The 2,790-nt window shown below is 35.9% G+C and overlaps 1 protein-coding gene across 1 annotated transcript in view; it reads left to right on the plus strand.

Annotated features, from left to right (window-relative positions):
* The window catches only part of LOC107740798 (fibrillin-1-like), a gene marked incomplete at its 3' end in the record, with an annotated part of 57,117 nt that overhangs the window by 13,883 nt on the left and 40,444 nt on the right, over positions 1–2,790 (plus strand). Inside the window, 2 exon segments of the mRNA XM_016553297.1 lie at positions 1,353–1,366; positions 1,433–1,558. Coding sequence (XP_016408783.1) covers positions 1,353–1,366; positions 1,433–1,558 — 140 coding nt within the window.

The raw sequence follows: 2,790 nt of genomic DNA on the forward strand, positions 1-2,790 counted from the left end.
GTGTGAGAGAGAGTGTGTGAGTGTGTGTGTGTGTGTGTGTGAGATCCGTACCCGCCCCATTCCCAGAAATAATGGCCCAGAGCTCTGGAAAGCACCAGCGCGAGAGCCAAACTCAGACTGTTGTCCATTATTAGTCAAGTCGTATTTCACTGCAGAGATGCTGCGGTCAGTCGTCTGACAGTAAATCTGACGTTCATATTGCTCAATAATTCACATCACACAGCAAAACCCCTTCAAACGCAGCGTCCCGCAGCTGCAGGGTTGTGTAGATGATGGCCCGTTGCTCTCGTTAGTAGTCTGAGAGACAGAATCTGAGTTTTGAGTTGAAAAATTTGACTTGAGGCTCGATTTGGATTCCAAATGAGCTTGTTGAGAAAACTTTATTTCACTTACTGACAATTCTTCATCAGATTTGTAGAAATGTAGCACTGCATCAGTGTCTCAGCAATGGATGCTCTGCAGTGAATGGGTGCCGTCAGAATGAGAGTCCAAACAGCTGATAAAAACATCACAATAATCCACAAGTAATCCACAGCACTCCAGTCCATCAGTTAACATCTGGAGAAGACAAAAGCTGAAACAAATCCAGCATTAAGACGTTTTTAACTCAAATACATTGAGTCCATAATCCATAATAACTCTTCCTCCAGTGAAAAAGTGTTCTGGTCTTTTTTCTCGAAACACAACAACTTTTTTCTCGTAATTTAATGAGTTTGTTCTCAACATTTAATTTTGGCTTTGTTTCTTGAAATTTAACGAGTTTTTTTCTCGAAACACGACTTTTTTCTCGTTATTTAATGAGTTTGTTCTCAACATTTAATTTCGGCTTTTTTTCTCGAAATTTAACGAGTTTTTTTCTCGAAACACAATGACTTTTTTCTCGTAATTTAATGAGTTTGTTCTCAACATTTAATTTTGGCTTTTTTTCTTGAAATTTAACGAGTTTTTTTCTCGAAACACAACGACTTTTTTCTCGTTATTTAATGAGTTTGTTCTCAACATTTAATTTCGGCTTTTTTTCTCGAAATCTAACGAGTTTTTTCTCGAAACACAACTTTTTTCTCGTAATTTAATGAGTTTATTCTCAACATTTAATTTTGAAATTTTTCTTGTAATTTAATGAGTTTAATCTCGCACTATAATGACTTTAATCTCTAGATGGTTTTATTTTTTTTTTACTATTTCTTGGCCCTAATCCTCTTCCATATGTAAGAGACTTCTTTCAGAAACCTTAAAAAAATCTTACCGACCCCAAGCGTTTAAACAGTTGTGTAGATGTCAGTTACTACTGCAGTCATTATTATCCAGAAGATCTTGCATGCAGGTAAGTAGTTGTACCGCCAGCTTCACAGGTGTGGTTGTGATGGTGAAGGTGTTTGTGTGAGAGCAGCAGGTTTAAGCGTGATGATCTGATGGGTTTTGTGTCTCTCAGACATTGACGAGTGCTCTCAGATCCCGGGCCTGTGCAGTGCAGGTCAGTGCTCCAACACCATCGGCAGCTACTTCTGCAGGTGTCCGGTGGGCTTCGACACGGCGCTGGACGGCTCGCACTGCATCGGTGAGTCCGACCGACTCTCACTGTCACAGTCTGATTTATTAAATCACTGTAATGAGCTCCTGATCGCCTCAGAAACTCTCCTCCTGTCTGTCTCCTGCAGAGAAACTATTCATGTTTTCTTATAGTTCACATTTAAAGTCATAATGAAACCTAAAAGAGGAGAGCAGTAGATCCTCCAAAATGAAACACTCATTTCACACATTTCACAACTGGTTAATATTTCAATAATTTAATAGCACATTTCTATGTTAACGGTCTCTGACATTAATGGTCACATGACATGCAACATATTTTTTAGTGTTTTATTTTGATAGTTTTTTAAAATATTAATTTATTTCAAAAATTTTGTTACATTTTTATCATGCAGTTTTAGTGTTTATTTTGATTAGTTTTATTTTAAAAACAGTTGTAATGTTAAATTTTTATTTAATTTTTAGTAAGTGTTTTATTTTGATTAAAATTTTTTTTTTTATTATTTATTTTATTTTTACATTTTTATCATGTCATTTTTAGTAAGTGTTTATTTTGATTAGTTTTATTTTTTAAATTATTTATTAAAAAATTTTTTTATTTCTTTTTTAAAAATGGTTATTTTAATTTTACATTTTAATTTCATTTTTAGTAAGTGTTTTATTTGGATTGTTTTTATTTTTAAAATTACTTATTTTAATTTTGCATTTCTATAATTTAATTAATTTAAATAAATTTCTCAATATTTTATTTTGATCCATTTTTATTTTAAAACCATTTATCGTAATTTTTCATTTTTCTGATTTGATGAACCCTGATCCAGTTAACCGGGTTTGAATGGCATTAGATGTGAACTGACTGTGGCAGAACATGTGCAGTTATTCATCAGGCCAGTGAAGCACATTCAGATGAAACTGATGAATTACACGAAACTGTAAAAATAAGCGTTTGTGTGTGCGGCCTTCAGAGGAGGCCGTCCTGTGTGTGTGTGTGAGTGTGTGTGTGTGTGAGTGAGTGTGTGGGTGTGTGAGTGTGAGTGAGTGTGAGTGTGAGCGAGTGAGTGAGTGTGTGTGTGTGTGTGTGTGTGAGTGTGTGTGTGTGTGTATGAGTGTGTGTGCGCGTGAGTGTGAGTGAGTGTGAGTGTGAGCGAGTGAGTGAGTGTGTGTGTGTGTGTGTGTGTGAGAGGCAAATATATGGCGGTAATTCTATGCCATTAATAACCGAGCGCACCACTGATGCTGGCGCGCGTGGTAAATCAATTC

The sequence above is a fragment of the Sinocyclocheilus rhinocerous genome, unplaced genomic scaffold (genome assembly GCF_001515625.1).
Source record: "Sinocyclocheilus rhinocerous isolate Xijiao unplaced genomic scaffold, SAMN03320098_v1.1 scaffold2121, whole genome shotgun sequence".
Taxonomy (NCBI): Eukaryota; Metazoa; Chordata; class Actinopteri; order Cypriniformes; family Cyprinidae; genus Sinocyclocheilus; species Sinocyclocheilus rhinocerous.